Raw genomic sequence first — 18,518 nt, 5'->3', positions numbered from 1 at the left:
TACGCGTAGTTCCAGCCCGCTCCCGTAACCAATGGCTGTTCCTCGTACGTGCGCTTTACCTCGTATTACGGAATGTTACGCTGTTTGACTTCCCTCGCCTGTCATGGCGCATCCATGGATTGTGCGACCTTATGCATTCAACTTCCAGATAGTCCATCTCCCTCAGGGCCTCACAGCTATCTCAATTCTTTGGACATGAGGCTCATCAGTCGTCGTTGTTGCTTAAAAACAGCAAAGACCGAGGTAGACATCTAGACTGGGGAAGTACTCTGGGTGAACATTGCCAACCTACTTCCCGCACTGTGGCTATGGTACGGCCTGAGCCCCTCGTATGCCTAGATGCCTAGAATACTAGCCGTAACGAGCAATTCCAAGGTTGGCTTTCGGCAAAGAGTTGAAGTGGTTAAGTCACATTCTGACCTCATTTGTCCAAATTCTGGCCTTGGATATGAATGTGAAAACCCTCATTCTGTCCCTCAAAATTCCGATGCCGACTGACGCAGGCTGTAATCTTTTGTCTCCACTACGTAGTACGGTGGTTCTCTACTCCGGATTTACAGATAGATCGGCGGTATATCGCAATCCACTGTAATTGGGCCACTATGATCTAGAAACCTGAATTAGAACCTGTCTCAAAAAGTGTAAATGAGCAACAGACAGACACATACAGGTTTTGCCACCTTGCCCTGCTTTTTCTGTTAGGACGGCATGGTGGTCCCAAAGACTTTGACATCATTCCCAGGGGCTAACGCTTTAGCGGGGCGCTAACGAAGCCTGGCACTACAACTAATTAGCTCAGACCCCAGTCAATATCATTAGATAGTTATTCCGCCTTCACTTCACAACCAGTTTTCCAAAACCCAGAAAACCTTGGAAACCCAGAAAACCAGAAAACCAGGCACCATGACATATCCAATCCTACCGGACAAGTTACTCCTAATCTCCCTGAAGATGTACTTCACCCCAGACCGCACCCAATCCTACCTCCGCGAGCTCCTCAACCCAGCCAATGAAATAGTCCACCCCGCAAACCGGAATACCCTCCTCTTAGCCCTCATCCCCGACTTTCTCACCATCTACCCATGCTCCCAAATCATCAAGGAGTATGAATCCACCCTCGCAGCCACCGGCATCTCCCCAACCCCACCACCATTCCTCCTAGGCGCCCAAGACTGCTTCTGGGAGTCCACAGGCGCCTACACCGGTGAAGTATCACCGGCCTCCATCCGCGCCCTGGGCTGCTCTATCGTAGAGCTCGGCCATGCTGAGCGCCGCGCCATCTTCCACGAATCAGACGCCGAGACCGCCCGCAAGGCCGCCGCCGTCTGCGCAAATGGAATGGTGCCCCTCGTCTGCATCGGCGAGATCACTGCCCCGGGTCCTGTGGCCTCCCATGCTGTCGGTACCGCGGTCGCCGAGTGCGCTGTGTTAGCGCGCGCCGTGCTCGCGGCTATTCCTGCCGATGCGCCGGTCATCTTCGCCTACGAGCCTGTTTGGGCTATTGGGAAACCGCAACCTGCGGGCGTGGACCATGTCGCGGCCGTCGTGGGGGGGATTAGGGCGAACATTGGGGAGCGGTCGGGGGCGGTGCGGGTGTTGTATGGGGGTAGTGCGGGGCCTGGGCTGTGGGGGGCCGGGGGGGCTTGGAAAGGCTGTCGATGGAATGTTCTTGGGCAGGTTTGCGCATGAGATTGGGGGGTGCGTGAGGTCGTTCGGGAAGTGGAGGAGTCATTGGCCGTGTAAGGTGCTTCTTGGATGTGCTGCTCCGTTTACATCTATCTACTTCGTACTCCGCACATTGGGTTTGGATAGATCCTTGGGATGGGAATACATAGCTGTATGGTATCGTTTTGCATGGTACGGCAGCGTGTTTTTGTTATACGGGAGAGAAAAATACATATCCAGCCCAGTCTAGAAAAGAAACAAAGTCCAGACTAGAAAAGGGTCTAAAAAGGGACTCGGGAAGCCTATCTTGGGGAAGCCGATGGAGCACTGCGGGAGAAGTGCAGGCGACATGCACTAAGTGGAGACAACGCAATCTTCCCCGGTTTTTCTTGTCAGCCGATCTTCTCAGATGACCTGGAAGCTTTTTTTCATGCAAGTCTCGGCTCTCAGGCACAGCTCCACTATAGGTCATGACTATATCGAGTAATCCGAGTTGATCCATTGTGAAGTGGCGGTATTTCCCGAAAGGGGTGTTCCATTGTCTACGTCGAATTGATCTTTCGGACGAGAAATTGAATGCAATGACTCAGATGAAATGGTGTGTTGTCCTAGGCCTATCCATGCTATTTACAGTATCGTCGCCTATTGAAGCCAAAACAAAACACACCGCTTATTTGGTGAGTTCCTTGCGCAGCTCCTGCTTGACTCGCGTCACGGTACCGATGCCACCGTAAACAACACCGGTGTACATCATAGCGACTGACGCACCAGCCTGGAGGGCTGCATGCGCCTGTTGGCCGGTGGTGATACCACCTGAGGCGAAGATCACCTTGCGGGGCACATCCAAGGGTGCCTTCGCAACGGCATTCTCGGAATTCTCGGATTCGGTCGAGGATGGAGGACCCTGGTCTAGCAGGGCGCGGTAGCGGGCGACAAGCGCAACGGACCGATCAAACAGCTGAGGGCCGGAGTATCCACCAGTTTCCTTAAGGGTCTTCTGCTCTTCCTCGGGGAGAACGAAGCCCTTGGGAATGGCGTCAGGTCGGCGGTTTGTAGTGTTGCCGACGATGACACCGTCGACACCGGACCTCCAGACGGCTTCACAAATGCCGGAAATTTGCTCGGTAGAGTCCTCGTCCGGGCTAACCTTGACCATCACGTAAGGCTTAGTCTTGCGCTCGACGCTCTTGGCGGAGCCGACGACGGCCGTCAGGATGGCGGTGAGAGGGGCCACGGCTTGGAGATCACGAAGACCCGGGGTGTTGGGGCTGGAGACGTTCACGACCAGGATATCGGCGTACCGTGCCACACGGTCAACACAGTAGACATAGTCGCGCTTGATGGCTTCGATGTCCGAATCCGGGGTGAGCTTGTTCTTGGCCACTTGCACGGCGAGAAGCTTGCCAGGCACCAGACTACCAGGGGGAACGTTGGCTTCACCGTCCAGAACGCGCTGTTCGGAGAGCTCCTGCTGACCGAACCCGGCAGCGTAGGCAAAGTCAACGACACGCTGCTTCAGAACTGCGGCCATGTGGTCCGCTCCCTTGGAGTTGAGACCGTAGCGGTTGATCATGGCGTGTTGCGAGGGCAGTCGGAAAACTCGAGGCTTCGGGTTTCCATCCTGTGGCAGCGGCGTAGTACCGCCGACTTCGACGATGGCGGGACCAAGATCAAACAGCGCATCGGGCACATCGGCGTGCTTATCCAGGCCAGCGGAGATACCAATGGGGTTGGAAAGGTTGTAACCAAAGACCTGACATGGCCTAATTAGCAATTGGGTTGTTATAGAAAACGATCAGACTGTACCTCAGAGGACAGGGCGCCGTCGCGATCAGGTTCTCCACGCTCGCGCGGGTGGAGACCGAACTGGTAAAGCATTTTCAAATTGTCCACGCCCATGTGGTGCGCGTCTTCCGCATCAGGATACAGCAGGCGGATCAAAGGCACGATTCCATATCTGTGAATGCTGGCTCTGGTATCGGTTCCGTAGATGTAACCCACCAGCAAAGTCAAGGCCAGTGAGGTGGTGTAGAGTGCCTTCCTAGAGCCACGGCCCGCTTTGCGAGGGATCTCCTTCGCGTTCTCTTTGGCGGTTTCCTTGGCAGCTTCCTTGACTGTATCCTTAGCTGTCTCCTTGACAGCTTCGGTAGGCGCAGGCGCAGCAGATTCCGAAGCATATCTAGAGGCACCGGGGTAGCGCTCGACTCGCTTTGGGAGAATTGTAGCTGGTCGCTGGGTCCAACGGGAGGTCGGAAGGGCGCGAGCCCGGACGCTGGCTCTCCAGGCCATTGCTGCAGAGCTACAGGCCATTTTTACCGTGAAGGGTGTGTGGGTCTGAATTCGTCGGCGGAGCAAGGCCCGATCCTATACAGAGGTTAATTCTTGCGATCGAGGTGTCAGAGATCTCGGAGAGCGCCGGAGGGCCTCGACTATTGAGAAATTGAGGTGGTGCATATAGATCTGCGGGAGCAAGCTTACAATTGGAATTGAGCACGGTCCGAGGTTCCTCGTCCCTTGCAATGCCCGAGGGCGAAATCGGGTTCTGCTGCTGCATTATCCGGGCGGTGTCAACAATTCCGGCAGAAATGCTTGGGGCGGTATACCAGCACTGACATCAGATAAGACGGGCCATTCTGATGATCGCCGTTCACTACGTACATACATGCATTCGTTCACATCTGAGATTTCATGAGGCTGTTTTGTATCTCTCAGACTATATCCAGATACTCCGTGTATTGGCAGCATGAAAAGTGTCAGCTGACGATCTTCCGTCACCTCGTGTCCGGCAACGCTGCTATGACCAACTTTACTTCCACTGCACATCACTCGCGATCTCTGGCTAACCCCTGAATGTACACATAAAACCAAATCAAACCCCTTTCTTGATAACTTGCATTACTTTATTCTTATAGCCTTTGCTTGCCAGTGTGATCTCAGAACATCGAGCCGTCAGCCAACATCCGAAGATGCATAACAGAACAACCTCCTCCACGTCTGTCGGTTTCGACCATGTGTGTTTTGATGAATCCGATCCAGAAACGGATACTATACAAGAAGATGAGGGGCAGTCACACCGCAGAGTAAAGCCTTATCGCTCATTCAACGTCTTCAAGGATGTAGGTTACCATCTTTCTTCCCTCGCCACAATGCTCATCTTCAGCCAGGTGGCCCTGGGCACAAACGCCTTCAGCTTTTGCCTGCAGGTCCATCCCTCTGGTGGACTTGCGCAGTCTCCAAGTCCGGTATATCACACATGGCGCATTCCATGGTATCGACAGGGGCTGTATCTCCCGGCATCATTCGACCTTTACGCGGGCGGTAATGTGGTGCATAGTCGGAAAGACCCATCTCCCGAGCCTCAAGATCACCGCGCTCATATTCACTACCGTGGCTTCGAGGGACTGCTGAGCCTGCGTGCCACGATTGATCTATTTCGTCCGGCAGGCGGCCCAAATGAGCCAACTAGCTCTTCGGTTCTTGCTAAGCACTGCTCAGTGGAATTATCTCGGAAAGGGTTTGGTAGGACATATCGTGTTGATATCATCCATGCCGAGACTTTGAGAACCTTCTACTGGAAGGGATCAAAGTCAGCCTTGTCTCTGCTAGAGACCGAAGATAACGAAGCTGTCTCCAATGCTGGAAATGGTAATCTGAAGTTCTTTGATGCGGACAAGCCAAATGATGTTCTTGCGGTATGGCAGAATAGGACTGATCGTCAAATTCTCGGCTCTTTGAATGTGATATCCGATCTGGACGCCGACACTGATGGGGTGCTTGAAGGGTTGGTTGCTAGTTGTCTAGCTGTCGTGGTTGCAGAAAGAGTTTCTGGGCGAGGATGGCTAGGCGGTTTAGGAAAATCCAAGGGTTTTTGAAAAAGGTCTCAGCAATGTATATGGTCAACTCCGCGCACATATGGATCAATTTTTTGTGAATCAGAGACTTTCGGGGCATTGGTGACAAGTGCGCTGCCTATGAAGCTATAGCTTCTCTCGACTATCGTACCTAGGTACTCGCCCTGAAAAGTTGGAATGGGTTTATATTGGCGAAGTGGCAGGGTTCTAAACATTCCGAGTGCCTCGGTTTGAACTTCAATTTGGCGCATTCATCACATGGGTAACCGTAAATTTATCCTCAGTAAGGCCATTAATCAAGTTCCAAGGTGGTTGGATGGTTGATTTGCTCGTCACAAACAGTCGCGCTATTGATACAGTAATCTTCCCGAACATTCATGAGTGCAGAATCTAGACTCCGAAACGGAACTCTCGGACCTTCTTCTGGTAGTAAAATGATGCCAACAGACCCGTGGCACCGAGTGCCAAAGGCATAGCAGCTCTAGCCTTGGTCTTGATGATTCGAGGAATCGCAGAACCCAGGAGGAGGATACTGTTACCCAGGGCAAGTTCAGTGCCGTAGTCTTTGTTCTCCTTGATCAAGTATCCTGGCAGCATTATTAGCTTGGAACAGCCCGGAAGAACCTATTTTTCACTAGAACTCACCGGAGTATGCATAGGAAACACCGAGTCCAACACCGGCAATCAAGGAGGGAGCCGACCGGGTCTTCAAGAACCCAACGGTGCCTCCGATGGGCACTAATTTGGGTCAACAGCTGGTCAGATGCATTGTGCGGGGAACTTACGGAGGGCAGCGAGAGTGAAAGAAGGGTGTTCAGCCATGGTGACAGTTTTGCAGACGATTAGAATGGAATTGATGTAATTTGAGCACCTTGAGCTTCAATGATAAATCTTAAGTACGTCCATGGGCGTGGTGGTGCCAGGGGTGCGCTAGCGGGTCCCGAGCTCCACCCGGCCTCCGGGGCCCGGTACCCGATGAGTCAGCGGGGTGGGCAACCCTGAAAAGCAGTACTGCGCCTGTTGTCACTGATGCAGGCAACATGCAGGTCACATCTCTTACTTAAATCCATGAAAGGCGACTACATAGCTATAAAACCTTGGAATCTAACCCAGGAGCTGTATGAGCCAATAAATGGGCCTGCCGAGGGTTCGGCACCTTTATTCGCAAAGATAAGTACGGACATAAATGGATCATGCCACTTCAACCCAATCTGAGGCTCAATAGACCCATAAATATGGTTGTTTCTAGGGGTCTGGCTCCAGAGCTTTCACTTAATTTGCAAAGTATCAATGAGAACCTGGAAGATTGACTCTCGGGGTTGTGGTTCCCGAGGTCGTAGACCCATTGAAAGTATATCCAGGTGATCAACACAGGAAGCTCGGAAGGGACATAAGGAGTAAATCTATGTCCCACTTCCAAGCTTGAGCCCGTGCAACCTGACAGCCTTGCAATATCCAACCTTGGAAGTCGCAGAAATACTATCTGGAATGGAGTTATTCAGGGATTCTGAGTACCACTCTTCCATCTATATCTGACCGTTCCAAGCGGTCCAAAACATCATTGATCTCATGCAAACCAAAGACATCGATGTGGGCCTTGACATCGCCAGCAACAGCCATCGCCAGCAGCTCATCCATCTCGTCCGAAGTGCCTGCCGAGTTTCCCACAATAGTAAGGCCTGTAGCAGGATGTCAGCCTTTATCCTAGTCAAGCTGATATGGCCTTGAGGGACCGCACCTTTGACAATCATATCGAATGGCGTTGCTGGAAGCTTGAAAGGTGCGCTGGGAATACCGACACAGACGAGCGTTCCAAGAGGACGTAGCATTTGCATGCTCTGCTCGTATGCTCGCTCGCCATTGGCGGTACAGATGACAGCATGTGCACCAAAGTTGGTCTTTGCTTTGACTGCCTGGACGATGTCAATCTCTCGGTAGTCCAAGAAGTCAAAGGCCCCGAGGGATAGACAAAGTTGCCTCTTCTTGTTTCCACTTTCACGTTGCAATTCCGTCAGTCTATGTGCAAAAGGTCGTTCAAAAGGAATCAGCGTACCTGTCAATCGCAATCACCCTGAGCCCTTTCTTGACTGCAATCTGTATGCCCCTGTGACTTTCTCAGAAACTGTATGGAACGTTGACTGCTTCCTCTACATACATATGGCCGAGGCCACCTCCAGCACCAATGATGACAAGGTAATCTCCCGGGCGGGTCTTAGTCTTCATTATGGAAGAATACATGGCAATTCCGGCTGCCAGCTGTTAACATGTTTGATCAAATGGTCTTTTTAGAGTCAGCATACCACACAAAAGAGGTGCTGCACTATCTGGGGATAGTTGTTTGGGTATCTTGGTCACATGTAGCGCCGGGCTGACGATATACTCTAAGTGAACTGTCAAGACTGTGCCATTAGACAAATAGGGTAAACTCACGCTGGAATGTACCAGGTGTATTCTGCCGAAGATGAGCATAAGTATATGATGCATGCCTTTCAAAGAACGTGAAGACTTTTGTTGGCTTACCGCACCAGCATTTCTCTGGCTGGGACATGCCGTATGGTTAATTTCGCAAATCTCACACTGGCGGCACGAGCTATAAAGCCATCTGGAATCGTTGATTGAACCTCGTCAGCACACATGGGCGAAGTCCAAAGCCAACGAATGAGAGAGGAACATACCTGATGCCAACTCGTGTCCCCAACCATAGGCTCTCATCAATACCTGATCCGACTAAGTTTTGTAAGAATGGGAGTCCAGCTTGCAGCACATGGATCAACCGCACCTTGAACCACACTCCCAATACCCTCATGACCCGCCACATCGGTCAACATGGGCGTATCTCCGCGAATGCTGTGTAGATCTGAATGACAGACCCCAGAGAATTCAAGCTTCACGAGAATCTCGCCATCACCCGGAGTGGGTACCGGATGATCATCTTTGATCACTACCTCCGATGCCGAAGCCTGAGTAGATGCTACAACAGCTGCAGTTTGAAACCGAGGTGGTGCCATTTTGAGCCTTTTGGTGAGATTGTCACGATCGGGAACAATCTGACAGACTCCTGGTAGTTTGATGCAGGAAGCCTGGATGGAAGTGGTACTTTATCAGGCGATAACTATCACAGATGCGGGGGTGCCCAGGACGAGACAAGATAAGCAGCCTACGCGCGCACTAATGCGAAGCAGAAAAGCGAAGCATGCGCATGAATGCTTTCCAAGCAGGAATTCAATTAAACAGTTATTTGTAAGCTGAATCTCCATGAGACCGGTACAATCATGAATATAAGACAAGGACTCCGGCTTCAGTAGAGTCGAAGAGAAGAAGCAGTACAGCCGAATGCAGCAGAATGGGCGTTGACAATCGAACGCCAAGGTATATGAAGATCTAGAACCTGACACAAAAACAACCAACGCCTATGCGTCCTCAGCCTGGATCGTTTGCTGCGGAGATCGAGTTAGTAGTGCTAATGGTCCCACTAGGGAGGAGAGGGCAACGAACCACCAGCCAATCCATTCCTTCGTTGATACCCTTGCCATCAATGGCAGAGCAAGCTACAATGCTCCAGTTCCGGTCCCGCAACTCTCCCAGCTTCAGAGCCTCTGAGATCTCACCTGCGCCCTTGGCACCAGGTTGGTCTTGTTTGTTGGCAAACACTAGCAACGCCGCGTCGTGAAGTTCCTCCTCACTCAGCATAGCTGCGAGTTCATCTGCCGCGGTCCCCAGCCGCTCGATATCTGTGGAGTCGATGACGAAAACTACGGCGGCAGTGTTGGCATAGTAGCATCGCCAGTATGGACGGATAGAAGTTTGACCACCGAGATCCTGCAAGAGTGTTAGCGTGAGCAATCAAGTCCGCCCAGACATACTCACCCAAACGTTGAGATTCAGATTCTTATATGTGACCGATTCGACATTGAATCCGATTGTAGGTATCGTGGTGACGACTTCACCGATCTGTTCCCGGTTTACAGATTAGCTCGAATCCCATGCTCGAATCCCATGTAAATGTGACGATCCGATCTTGATGCGCTCACTTACCTTCAGTCTGTACAGTAGAGTGGTCTTTCCAGCATTATCCTACATCATCGGAGGGATGACGGTCAGCTCGGCCATTCCAGGGTTGTCGCCACAATGGGCTCCCACTGGGTTGTAGAAATCCACATACAAGTCCTAGAATAAGGATCCGAATTTCCTTCTTGGACCAAAGGAGGGACCAAATGCGCGATAGTGAGCCTCCCATTGTGTATTGGCGTTGCGTTCGTGTGTTCGTGTGTTCGTACAGTGAGGGGTCGGAGAGTTGAAAGGGGAACGCGAGGGCACACGTAAAGTCGTCAATATCTTCACAGCAAAGCACTAGCTATGGATATGATACAAGGAATTGCAAGAGTGAAGGAGAAAGGCGCTGGTGGCAACCGCATTGTTCTGTCTGTGCGGTGTGGGCGGTCAATCGGGAGATCATCGTCGCGCGGGATTGAGCTCCTCATCAAAATCCCTTGCGATACGTTCTTCCCTGCTGTTGAATTAGCTCTCTGTTTGATTTTCATACTCCATTGTTGCATCTGCTTCACGTTCAAAGTGTAAACACGCATTGCGATCAACTCCGCACTTCTTAGATCAAACGCGATCAGTCCCATCTGCAGCCAACCATCGGTATACACCATGGTCGGAAAGAAATCGGGCAAGGCCCTTCGGGATGAAGGTAAGACCACTTCTCAGCTGGCGAACTACGAACTCACGCCTACAGGCCTGGAGCGAACCGACAACAACATGGAATTATCTAGCTGGCCTCAAATCCCAGCCATCAACCAGAAGAACTACTACACGTACGGATCAATGGACCTCGACTGCGCGGGCAATGCTGACCATCCCAAGTGATTACCTGAAAAGAGACGACCAAAATCTTGCATACCGACTTCAAAACGAGGAGAACAGGGCACGTATGGCCAAAAAAGCAAAGGACCACGACCGCGAGCAGGCGATGAAGAACGAAACAGCCGAAGGCGATGATGCGGAGGGTGATGCCAACATGGAAGATGCAGAGGAGACACCCGCTGAAGTGATTGGATCTAAAGTCATTGTGATTCACATGGGAAGTCAGAACCTCCGCATTGGGCTTGCCAGTGACGCATTGCCAAAGACGCTACCGATGGTGATCGCAAGAAAGTCAACAACCAATGAATCTGAGGACCACCCAGAGCCCAAGCCAAAACGATTCAAGCATGATGATGGCTCCGAAATGGAGCCGGAGAAGGAGTTTGGCCCTGAGGTATGTTGACCGAGCGCTACCCTTGAGCTTGTCTAACATTTATAGTGGTCGGCTCACTTTGGTCGGATGTCTGCGGACTTGAAGGTGCACATGAAATTGAACAAGAGAAGGATGCTTCCAAACTCCAAAGAAATGGTCGTCAACTATAACCGCAGAACGGTACCCGAAATTATCTCCGAGCACAATGACCCAATGCGTGCCGAATGGACTGAATTGTCAAATCCCCCACCGGAGTACATTGTTGGTCAACCGGCGTTGAGGGTTCCCGATGACTCAATCCCCCGATACAAGCTGTATTGGCCAATTCAGAACGGCTGGTGCAATGAGAAGGACTATGCTAGCAAGAGGGCACTTTTCCTGGACATCTCTCTGATTCTCGAAGATGCTATCAAGAATCAGCTGCATTTGACTAGCAAGAAGGATTGGAATCAGTACTCGTGTGTGTTCGTCATCCCGGATCTCTACGACAAGGCATACGTTACCTCCATTTTGGAGATGCTGATGCGCGAATTTGCGTTTGCTCGGGTGTGTTTCATCCAAGAGAGTCTTGCAGCCACATTCGGTGCCGGGTTTACGTCGGCCTGCGTTGTCGACATTGGAGCGCAGAAGACCTCGATCTGCTGTGTTGAAGAAGGCATGTGCGTCGAGAACTCGCGCGTTAACCTTAAGTTCGGTGGGCAAGATATGACCGAAACATTTGTGAAAATGATGCTCCATGATCACTTCCCTTACGCAGACATCAACCTATGGCGCAGGCACGACTCCCTCTTAGCCGAAGAGCTTAAAAAGAACATCTGCACAATGGTTGAACAAAGTGTCTCACCGCAGGTTTTCGATTTCCACCTTCGCATAGCAGGTCAAGATACGCGCAAATATTCCTTTAAGGCATTTGACGAAGTCCACCTTGCCCCAATGGGTGTCTTTGAACCTGCTATCTTTGACAATGAACATAAGATTGACGGAAGACGGACACTGATTGACCGTTCGGTCGACATATACGAAGGATCGCCCAATGATCCTACTTCTGCAGCCCAGTCAGAGATTCTGACAGCGATCGCACCTCCTCTGAAAGATGTCAAGACCAACGGCGAATCTGAGGCCGAAACCCCCATCCGCCCTCCGGCCTTGAAAGTCGATGCCACCCCGCGGTCGTCTGTCGCTGGTTCCCCAGCACCCGAGCCCACCAGCACACCCCAACCGGCCAGTACAAGCACACCAGCCGCCCCTCCTGCGGCCCCTCGTCCACCCGCTGTAGAATATCGCGATGACATCATGCCTGTGTTTGGTCTGGACAATGCTATCCTGACCTCCATTGCCCATGCTGCTCGTTCAGATGATAAGAAGATGCGAGACTTCATTGGCGGTATCATGGTGGTCGGCGGTGGCAGCCTGACTCAAGGCTTCCATGCATTCTTGGAGGAACGGCTCCAAACCCTTCGTCCCGGTTTTGCAAAGGAGATCATGATCGGAACGCCCCCCAGAGAACTGGATCCGCAGGTTGTCGTCTGGAAGGGAGCCAGTATCTTTGGCAAGCTGAACACCACGAACGACAGTTGGATTGGAAGGGTAGAGTTTGATCGACTCGGCCCTCGACTGATGGCATACAAGTGTATGTGGGCCTATTAGTTTTGCAATTTCGGAAGTTTCCGTGATGTTATTACGAGAGTTCGGCGTGGGAGTTACATGTGTTTTTTTGGGGAGTATCAAAAGCGACCCCATCAGTCATTAATCTGAAGTAGCTTGAGTATGTAAGCCACATGACTGAAATTTGAGTTACAATTTGTATATCAGCGTCTTTTGGGATATCTCTCGATACTTAGCCGGTCCATAGAACAGTTCGTCAACGGAACACGCCCTTCTGGCTCACATAATATGCTTGTACGCACGCACTTCGGCGCTAGACCAGTAACTCCACGCACCGGCGGTGTGGGGCGGCAAAACGATCAACTTGACTCCGGAGTCTCGCATCACAGCTTGTCTGTCCCAGATTTGTCGCAATTGGTATAGAGCTCTCCACGTGGTGATCTTTGTACTCAAGGCCAATATATCCCGTGTCCCCATTCTGTGGGTCTATTGCCATTGGCTCGAGCGGCAAGAATCGATTATACCCGTTCTGCTTTGAGCAACATCCTGGTTGAGCTTGCGCTGCAACAGCTTCTCTCCTCTCCTCTCCTCTCCTCTCCTACTTTTAACCTTTCTCCTCACCTCATTGTGCTTTTTACTTTCTTCTATACCCAAGATATTCAACCGGTAGGATTGGCCCCTCCAGACCAGACGCGCAGCCGCTAAACCGACCAGACCGCAAAATGTCCAAGTCTAAGGACTCCTCCGGTGGTTTCCACCAGGAATACATCGCGTCGCTACGCTATCGCAATGACCTCCCTCCTCCTAATATGCCCCCAAGCTCCTTGATATCCCTCACGAGGGATTGAGCCGCTATCTTACTCCCGGGTTTGCATCTAACCTGGCCCGTCGAGAGGAGCCCAACATCGACGTCGATGCCGAAGGTGGCATGGCAATTGACCTTGTTGGTCTTCCTGGACTTCATCTAGGTGACGAAAGTGGTATGACAGTGTTCTTCTCCGAGTCTTGCATCGCAAGCTAACAATTATAGCCATCATGGCCCCCGAAAACCCTCAACCCATCGACCCCGCCGACCTTCCACTTCTGATGACCATTGACCAACTGCGCAACCCGGCGCCAAAGAATGCCAACGTCAGTTTCTTGCGACGCACTCAGCACATTGGTGTCGACCGCAGCGCGGGCAACGATGCCCACATCACTCCATTCCTGAAACCGTCACGTAGCACAAAGAAGAAGCCTGCCGTTGATGATCCCAACTACGTTAAGAAATTCCTTCAGAAGGGATTCGATATCGCCTACCCGCAAAACAAGCACACTGGAGCGGACACCGACAGCCAAGTTCGCGGACTTCCCGCCACCAAGGCCGAGGCGGACGCCTGGGCCAACCCCGTCAACCCAGAGAACCCGAAATTGAAGCCCGTTGGGTTCTTCCCCGTCTTGCCTGACTTGCAGGGATTCCCAGACACCGGTGGCTACGTTCAATTCAAGTTTGACAAGGCGCCCTTGGCAGCCGTGGGTGGCAAGCGCGACAAGCGCATGGACGTTGCTATTCTGACCCCTGCCGCCCCCGAGCAGCGCATCTGCCAGCAACATGAGTCGAAGATGAGACTCCACCAGCAAAATCCCAATCTGTATCCCGACCCAGGCCCAGTACCTTACGATTATCGACTCTTCTTGCCAGAGAAGCCTTCCTCTGCCGAGAATGTCCGGGCCAGTATGGATCTGGAGAATCCTAACCGCGATAGCGAAGATCTCTATACCAACGAAAGTGCCGAGGGACTCAAGTACCACCGCTTTGACCGTGCCCGCACATACGCCACCAGCACTCAGGTCTTCTTCCAAAATGAACAGAAGGACTTTGCTGTGACCCTCTATGAGCCAAAGGAGGGGGATACCAGGCAGCTAGCCGCTTACTATTACAATGTCTCGGGCAAGGCCCGTCTCAAGCCCGAGCGTGCTCGTACCATCGCCCAGGCTGGTCTGGCTCCCACCTCCACCCAGCAAGAGGAGCCCGAGGAGCAACCGGAGCAGTTACATATCACCATGCGTGACCCCAACGAGGCCGAGGCATACAAGCGTGCTTTGGCGCGTCTTCATATCGATCCTAAGTTCCAGAACAACATGCCCCCTGAACCGACTCAGGAAGAAGAAGTCGTTGAGTACGAAGAGGCAGCTCCCGTCGAAGAGGACACTCACATGAGCGATGATGAGTGAGTTCTTGGCTAATGTATTATGGATTTTTTTCACACATGCGAATCTCCGAGCTAGGTAGATTATCATGGGTCTGGCGTATAAGGGAAACTGGCGTTCAATAAGATCACTTATATGGGTACCAGATAATGTCTGAGACCGATACCTTTCCCCTTCCATTTTAGTGCTCACTTCTTGCCACTTCTTCGATCTCAAAGTAAAATTGAGCACACTTCGAACAGAGGGAACATACACACGCACTTCACCTTTTTCTACACGTACTTCTATTCTTCCAAAGTTCAAACGTTGGCATCTTTTATAATCCATTATCTGGTATCACCCGGAGATCTTCAGACTTGATCAAATTTGTTACATGATATGCTGCCGTAGATAGAGTAGCTTCATTTCGTATCTGCCGCAAGTTCGGCACGGTTGATCGTCATAACAATATCGTAAAGTGCCATTACCTGGGCCGCAGGGAGTTCGTCTCCAGTTTTGCGCGCTGTAATGGCACGGCTGACAATGTCCGGACAGCCCTGTTGTTGCAAGGCCCATTTAGCCCCGTCCAATTTCGAAGAGAATTCAGATGTGACGATGAATCGCCAGCCTCGGCAAGCGTTTAGAACGCTGTTGACCGAGTTAAGTTCGTTTTCTTGGTGCCAATTGAGCGAATTTGCGATTGCTTCCAAAATCCAGCGTCGAGGGATAGCGGCGAAAGCGTCGGTCGTATTAGGACCGTACAGGTTACGGCCAAGTTCACGCCCCATAGCAATATCGAGCAAAAACCAGTGGCTTGACTCGTTAGCGGGATCAAGGCTGATATGATCAGGTTGATGAAGTCCGGTGTTCAAATTCAGCTCGAAACGAGGGTGACGGCTGGCCGGATACACAGCGCTTTGGGCATACACCACAAACTCGAGTTTGGTAGCCGGGCAAGGCAAAGCATGATGCTTCAAACGGCATATGATTGCCTGCTTCTCACTGGTGTCTAGCGGATCCTTCACTATGGCCTGCACGTCAAGGTCGCTGAGGCCAGACTCGTAGGCGTTATAACTCGCTGAACCGAATAGATACACTCCGACAAGCCGGTCTTTCAGATAATTGGCAAGACTCTAGACAAGCTCTTCAAGGTAGGCGTCCACCTCTTTTGGTAGATTGTTGTCCATTGTTGTCTCTTTAAGATGCATGCGCGGGGTACAACACGTAAATCTTGAACAAATACTCCGTCGTAATCATTTGTAATCGATACCTGAACCAGTTGACCACCTGAACCAAAATAGAGCTACCTGAGAAATCTCGCATTAGACTAAGAGGCTTTTAAACTCGCAGACAGCCTTTGAGAGGCCGTTGGGAAATATACATTATGAAGAAACTAGGAATGGGTCTCATCCATGGATTGAAGGTTGGGCCTGCGGTGCCGAACCGCAGGCCCAAAACCAAGCCAGCTGTGGGCTTTGGGCCTTGATCCCATTAAAGCGGGCCCATGAGCCCCCCAATAACGCCCACCAGACGATCTGAGCTCTTGATAGCTTGTTTCCACGCCATTCCTAAAACGAAATGTATACACAAACCTCAAAGCCGGATCTAGATTCACTTGAGTTGATGAAATGCTACGTCGAGACTAGGATCATGGATAACATTCAAGAGATAATCTCTTTTTTTCTCCAAAAAATTTCAAAACACCAGAAAGTCACGTTGCGCCAAAGGTTTGTTATGCTTGGCGCCCATTGTCCCCTGCTAAAGCCCAGGTCATTTGCGGGTGGGGGCAGGCTGGGCTCAAGGCTTTGTGGGTTGGGAGAACAGGAGTGTGGTGTAGATCGTTTGTCATCGCGGCTGTCTCCCGCCTTCGTGCTGCCTCTTCACCAACACCATCCAGACTAATGGAGCCCCCTTCAAAACGAACCAAACTTTCAGCTGGGACTGATTCAGAAGCGGATACGCCACTGGTGTCTCTTCACAGAGAGATCAGTCCACCGGTGCGCGCCCAGCCATCTCCACTCAAACCCGCATCTCCAGGCCCAAAGGAACAGGATGATCTGGCGGTGCCAAAGGTCACAAAAAGTGTACCAAAGGTCATCAGCTCTCCTGTGCAGCTCACTCATATTCGAGACTTGCCGGCGAACAACAATGTTGACACCGTACGACTGCGGGATATCCTCGGGGATCCGATGATCCGCGAATGTTGGCAGTTTAATTACCTCTTTGATGTCGACTTTCTGATGTCTAACTTTGATGAAGACGTTCGAAGTCTCGTTAAAGTCAAAGTTGTCCATGGGTCGTGGCAGAAGGAGGCTCCCAATCGGATTCGCGTTGAGGTAAGTTTGTACACTCAACTTCGGCCGTTTCGAAGTTACTAATGTGCGCTTAGGAGGCCTGTTCGCGCTTCTCAAATGTTGAGCAGGTCGTGGCATATATGCCAGAGCCCTTTGGGACACATCACTCCAAAATGATGATTCTCCTCCGACATGATGATCTGGCCCAGTAAGGAAGACTCCCTTACAATCCTTACATGATTCCATCTAACCTCGCGGGCAGGGTTATAATTCATACCGCCAACATGATTCCGGGAGACTGGACTAATATGACCCAAGCGGTCTGGCGCTCCCCGCTTCTTCCTCTCGAGCGCAAGCCGTCTCCGGAGATCCAGGCAGAGCCCGCAAGACGTGGCTCCGGTGCACGTTTCAAAAGAGATATCCTAGCATATCTGAAAGCATACGGGCCTTCAAAAACAGGACCCCTTACCAAACAGTTGGCCGACTTTGACTTCCAGGCTGTTCGTGCTGCCCTAGTTGCCAGCGTACCATCCCGACAACACGCTAGTGACTCGAATTCAGACGAGGGAACACTGTGGGGCTGGCTTGCGCTGAAAGACCTGATGAGCAATGTTCCTACTTCAAAGCATGAACATGCTTCCCCACATATAGTCGTTCAGGTGTGTATCATTTTCAAACGCAAATGCTGCTTTTCTAACCGATGTAAGATTTCCTCCGTGGCCACCCTTGGTCAAACAGATAAGTGGCTCAAAGATGTGTTTTTCAAAGCTCTCGCTCCAGAATCAACACCAAGAAATTCCCTGAAATATTCTATCATATTCCCAACCCCGGATGAAATCCGTCGCTCTCTAGATGGCTACGGCTCAGGCGGGTCAATCCACATGAAGACTCAGAGCGCTGCACAGCAAAAGCAATTACAATATATGCGCCCTCACCTCTGTCAATGGGCCGGAGATGGTCTGGCTCCTGGTGCACACATCGACCTGTCAGAAGAGCAGACAACCTATGAAGCCGGCAGACGCAGAGCAGCTCCCCATATAAAGACATACATCCGATTTTCGGGTGAAGACATGAAGAAAATAGAGTGGACGATGGTGTCATCTGCGAACCTCTCTACACAGGCCTGGGGCGCGGCTACGAATGCGAATGGCGAGGTCCGTATTTGCAGTTGGGAGATCGGGGTGGCTGTTTGGCCTGATCTTTTCAAGGAGGATATTGATGATGAGTTGAGCCAGAGCCAGCCCTTGGATGCAGCCATGGTTCCTTGTTTCAAACAAGATACTCCTCAGCCTTCGGATGATGAGAAGGGCACCGTTGTCGGCTTCCGTATGCCGTATGATCTTCCACTGACACCGTATGCCGCTTCTGATGAGCCGTGGTGTGCAACTGCAACGTATGACCTTCCAGACTGGAGAGGTCAGAGATGGATTTGAGGTGATTTTGATTATCGAAGTGGCATGGCCATTATTTACCTAGGGACAAGGACCTCGGATTTTATATTATGGTGGACTCGACATATCTGTATCTTCATGATGATTTCTTTATATGATCAGGTTGCAACCTTGCAAGTTGACAAACATTGATCGAATATTGTTCCAAGGTTCTATTAAAATTCATAATATACTAGGTACCACTTCCAAGGTTCCTTCTTTGGCAGCTCGTATCCCGATGTTCTCGCCCCCAAAGCCCCAC

General features: G+C 51.3%; 11 protein-coding genes across 11 annotated transcripts; 6 read left to right on the top strand and 5 right to left on the bottom strand.

Annotated features, from left to right (window-relative positions):
- Nucleotides 1-903: 903 nt before the first annotated feature.
- N7506_007896 (triose-phosphate isomerase) lies at nt 904-1,689 on the top strand (the record flags this gene model as incomplete). The annotated part of the gene is made up of 1 exon (XM_056957189.1): nt 904-1,689. One exon carries the CDS (start codon nt 904-906, stop codon nt 1,687-1,689), a length of 786 nt encoding a protein of 261 aa, XP_056811523.1.
- Nucleotides 1,690-2,335: 646 nt separating this feature from the next.
- On the bottom strand, nt 2,336-3,975 carry N7506_007895 (dihydroorotate dehydrogenase 2; the record flags this gene model as incomplete). Its single annotated transcript, XM_056957188.1, has 2 exons — nt 2,336-3,418; nt 3,472-3,975. The coding sequence occupies 2 exons, from the start codon at nt 3,973-3,975 to the stop codon at nt 2,336-2,338; spliced, it is 1,587 nt and encodes a 528-aa protein (XP_056811522.1).
- A 656-nt stretch (nt 3,976-4,631) lies between these two features.
- N7506_007894 (uncharacterized protein) lies at nt 4,632-5,537 on the top strand (the record flags this gene model as incomplete). The annotated part of the gene is made up of 1 exon (XM_056957187.1): nt 4,632-5,537. The coding sequence occupies one exon, from the start codon at nt 4,632-4,634 to the stop codon at nt 5,535-5,537; it is 906 nt and encodes a 301-aa protein (XP_056811521.1).
- A 369-nt stretch (nt 5,538-5,906) lies between these two features.
- N7506_007893 (TMEM14 family protein) lies at nt 5,907-6,338 on the bottom strand (the record flags this gene model as incomplete). The annotated part of the gene is made up of 3 exons (XM_056957186.1): nt 5,907-6,103; nt 6,162-6,254; nt 6,302-6,338. 3 exons carry the CDS (start codon nt 6,336-6,338, stop codon nt 5,907-5,909), a joined length of 327 nt encoding a protein of 108 aa, XP_056811520.1.
- Nucleotides 6,339-7,010: 672 nt separating this feature from the next.
- Nucleotides 7,011-8,524, bottom strand: N7506_007892 (zinc-dependent alcohol dehydrogenase; the record flags this gene model as incomplete). Its single annotated transcript, XM_056957185.1, has 9 exons — nt 7,011-7,195; nt 7,255-7,508; nt 7,570-7,620; nt 7,672-7,765; nt 7,817-7,897; nt 7,947-7,968; nt 8,037-8,118; nt 8,192-8,243; nt 8,296-8,524. 9 exons carry the CDS (start codon nt 8,522-8,524, stop codon nt 7,011-7,013), a joined length of 1,050 nt encoding a protein of 349 aa, XP_056811519.1.
- A 402-nt stretch (nt 8,525-8,926) lies between these two features.
- N7506_007891 (ADP-ribosylation factor family protein) lies at nt 8,927-9,753 on the bottom strand (the record flags this gene model as incomplete). The annotated part of the gene is made up of 5 exons (XM_056957184.1): nt 8,927-8,953; nt 9,012-9,335; nt 9,384-9,467; nt 9,552-9,590; nt 9,679-9,753. 5 exons carry the CDS (start codon nt 9,751-9,753, stop codon nt 8,927-8,929), a joined length of 549 nt encoding a protein of 182 aa, XP_056811518.1.
- A 419-nt stretch (nt 9,754-10,172) lies between these two features.
- Nucleotides 10,173-10,388, top strand: N7506_007890 (uncharacterized protein; the record flags this gene model as incomplete). Its single annotated transcript, XM_056957183.1, has 1 exon — nt 10,173-10,388. One exon carries the CDS (start codon nt 10,173-10,175, stop codon nt 10,386-10,388), a length of 216 nt encoding a protein of 71 aa, XP_056811517.1.
- Nucleotides 10,389-10,452: 64 nt separating this feature from the next.
- On the top strand, nt 10,453-12,405 carry N7506_007889 (putative chromatin remodeling complex subunit (Arp8); the record flags this gene model as incomplete). Its single annotated transcript, XM_056957182.1, has 2 exons — nt 10,453-10,779; nt 10,825-12,405. 2 exons carry the CDS (start codon nt 10,453-10,455, stop codon nt 12,403-12,405), a joined length of 1,908 nt encoding a protein of 635 aa, XP_056811516.1.
- A 993-nt stretch (nt 12,406-13,398) lies between these two features.
- On the top strand, nt 13,399-14,577 carry N7506_007888 (uncharacterized protein; the record flags this gene model as incomplete). The annotated part of the gene is made up of 1 exon (XM_056957181.1): nt 13,399-14,577. One exon carries the CDS (start codon nt 13,399-13,401, stop codon nt 14,575-14,577), a length of 1,179 nt encoding a protein of 392 aa, XP_056811515.1.
- A 377-nt stretch (nt 14,578-14,954) lies between these two features.
- On the bottom strand, nt 14,955-15,719 carry N7506_007887 (uncharacterized protein; the record flags this gene model as incomplete). Its single annotated transcript, XM_056957180.1, has 2 exons — nt 14,955-15,590; nt 15,672-15,719. 2 exons carry the CDS (start codon nt 15,717-15,719, stop codon nt 14,955-14,957), a joined length of 684 nt encoding a protein of 227 aa, XP_056811514.1.
- Nucleotides 15,720-16,433: 714 nt separating this feature from the next.
- On the top strand, nt 16,434-18,259 carry N7506_007886 (tyrosyl-DNA phosphodiesterase 1; the record flags this gene model as incomplete). The annotated part of the gene is made up of 4 exons (XM_056957179.1): nt 16,434-16,868; nt 16,922-17,034; nt 17,089-17,485; nt 17,534-18,259. The coding sequence occupies 4 exons, from the start codon at nt 16,434-16,436 to the stop codon at nt 18,257-18,259; spliced, it is 1,671 nt and encodes a 556-aa protein (XP_056811513.1).
- Between the last annotated feature and the right edge of the window lie 259 nt (nt 18,260-18,518).

The sequence above is a fragment of the Penicillium brevicompactum genome (genome assembly GCF_028827555.1).
Source record: "Penicillium brevicompactum strain IBT 35665 chromosome Unknown utg000005l_segment0_segment0, whole genome shotgun sequence".
Classification (NCBI taxonomy): domain Eukaryota; kingdom Fungi; phylum Ascomycota; class Eurotiomycetes; order Eurotiales; family Aspergillaceae; genus Penicillium; species Penicillium brevicompactum.
This window is presented reverse-complemented; position numbering and strand designations above follow the sequence as displayed.